The sequence below is a fragment of the Aptenodytes forsteri genome, unplaced genomic scaffold, assembly GCF_000699145.1.
Source record: "Aptenodytes forsteri isolate BGI_AS27 unplaced genomic scaffold, ASM69914v1 Scaffold117, whole genome shotgun sequence".
Classification (NCBI taxonomy): domain Eukaryota; kingdom Metazoa; phylum Chordata; class Aves; order Sphenisciformes; family Spheniscidae; genus Aptenodytes; species Aptenodytes forsteri.
The window spans coordinates 1,218,212-1,220,349 of NW_008795555.1; the positions used below are offsets into that span (position 1 = coordinate 1,218,212).

The 2,138-nt window shown below is 61.1% G+C and overlaps 1 protein-coding gene across 1 annotated transcript; it reads right to left on the reverse strand.

Annotated features, from left to right (window-relative positions):
• Positions 1–165: 165 nt before the first annotated feature.
• Positions 166–2,059, reverse strand: ZIC3 (Zic family member 3). Its single transcript, XM_009282135.1, is given in 4 exon segments — positions 166–285; positions 287–349; positions 836–1,020; positions 1,555–2,059. Coding segments are annotated over 4 exon segments (873 nt in total).
• Between the last annotated feature and the right edge of the window lie 79 nt (positions 2,060–2,138).

The window sequence follows — 2,138 nt, forward strand, 5'->3', positions numbered from 1 at the left end:
CCCCCCCCCCTCCGGATCCTGGCAGTTAACTAGGTGTAGCCCTATGCGGTCGTCGGTGTGAAAACTCCATTTCCGTGGGAGCGAGCTGCAGTTGGCTTGGTTTGTCCTTTTTTTTCCTTGCTCCCAACGCATTGGGTCCAGTCTCTGGCTGGGCAGCAGCTGCCTTCACACATACCACTCATTAAAATTGGGGGGCAGTCCAGGGTTGTGGCCGGGGTTACTCTGGAGGGCGGCCGGCGGCGTTTTAGTGGAGTCCTTACTGCCGGCGGAGCACACCGCAGGGGGGGGTGGAGGGCTCATACCCCGAACTGGCTGCAGGGGAAGAGTCCGACCCCTGGGATTCGTGCACCTAAAACCAAGAGGCAGAGATGGGAGCGAGCTCGGGGTCCCCACCACCCCGCTGAGCCGGGTTGGGATGCTCCCCCATGCAGGAGGGACACCGGGGTCCAGTGGCTTGAGCTCTGCCCGGCCACCCCGAGCAACCGGCAGCAAACGCCCGCCTCAGCTCCCGGCCACTTCGCTGCAGCGTCCCGGCGTGGGGGGCTGCAGCCACAGGCCAGGTTGTATTCGCACAGGCCTCCAGCACCGAGCCACGCTCTGGAAACCGGGCAGCGCTTGCACGGGTGGGAGCACAAAAAGAAACTATGCCATTTCCCCGGGCTGTGCTCCAGCCAAGGCCTAGACACCGGGGACCGCTCGGGCCACACCGGCAGCGTGGAGCTCTGCAGCAGACACCGCTCAGCTCTGCCCTGCCCTGGGGAAACGAGCCCTTAGCACGCTAGCGACTGAGCATCCCTGCTCAGGGAGGAAAGGGCTGGGGCGCAGGGGTGATTACCTTCATGTGTTTCCTAAGTGAGCTGGGGTGGGTGTAGGATTTGTCGCACACCTTGCAGATGTAGGGCTTGTCCGAGGTGTGGACGTGCATGTGTTTCTTCCTGTCGCTGCTGTTGGCGAAGCGCCTGTCGCAGCCCTCAAACTCGCACTTGAAAGGCTTCTCACCTGTGAAATTCAGAGAGGGTGAAGGAGGGCCGTTCCCCTCTCCGTCCCCGCCTGCCTCCTCCCAGGACAACCTCTGCCCCGTGTATCCTCTCCACCTTGGGGATACACAAGCACCCCCAAAAAATGAAGAAGGGAAAGACGGACAGCAGGGTTTGTTACGTGTCGGATAAATTCGGGTCAGCCTTTGTTACTTTTAATTTGCCTCCTGCCAGACCCGCGCTGTGCTCCGGCGGGGACGGCGGCTGGGCGAGCCCGGGGAGGGAGAAGACCCGAGATAAATTCAGCGGCTCGGACAGTTTTACAAGACGTACTCAAGGATACAAGCCAAAATACGTTTGCTTCCTGCCTCCCCCCCTCTTCCCTCCACCCGTGCGGAGGGCTACAGGGAAGATGGGGCTGCAAATAAAAATACTTTGACAAAAGTATCGCTGATTTAATTAGGAGAGATGCCGATCGGGCCTAAAAATAAAATAAAAAGGAGCGGAAGTCACCGAAAATGAGATTTCATTAGCATTTCTATGGTTCCCTCCGCAGAGGCGCGCAGGGGGCCGAGAGTCTTGAGGTTCTCGGAGCGGGCAAAGATCTTGCCGCAGCCCGGGAAGGGGCAGGGGAAGGGCTTCTCCCCCGTGTGCACCCGAATGTGGTTGACCAGTTTGTATTTCGCCTTGAAGGACTTGCCTTCCCGCGGACACTCGTCCCAGTAGCAGATGTGGTTGTTCTGCTCCGGCCCCCCGACGTGCTCCATGGTGACATGGGTCACCAGTTCGTGCATGGTGCTGAAAGTCCTGTCGCAGCTCTTCTTGGGCCGGCTGAGCTGGCTCTCGTCGAGCCACTTGCAGGACAATTCTTGCTTGATGGGCTGGCGCATGTACCGAAAGAAAGCCCCGGGGCCGTGGTGGTGATGGTGGTGGTGGTGGGCCGCCACGTTCATGCCCATATTCATGTTCATGTGGTTGTAGTTGTGGAACTGGGCGCCGGCGTAAGGGTCCGTGCGGGGGCTGGAGACGGCCCGGTAGGGATCCGGTCGCCCGAAGAGGTCCCCGCGCAGCCCCAGGTGCATCAGGGCGCCGGGAGCGGCGAAAGCCGCGGGGGGGGCCGCCGAAAAGCCCGTGGTCCCGGAGGCGGCGTCCGCCGTCCGC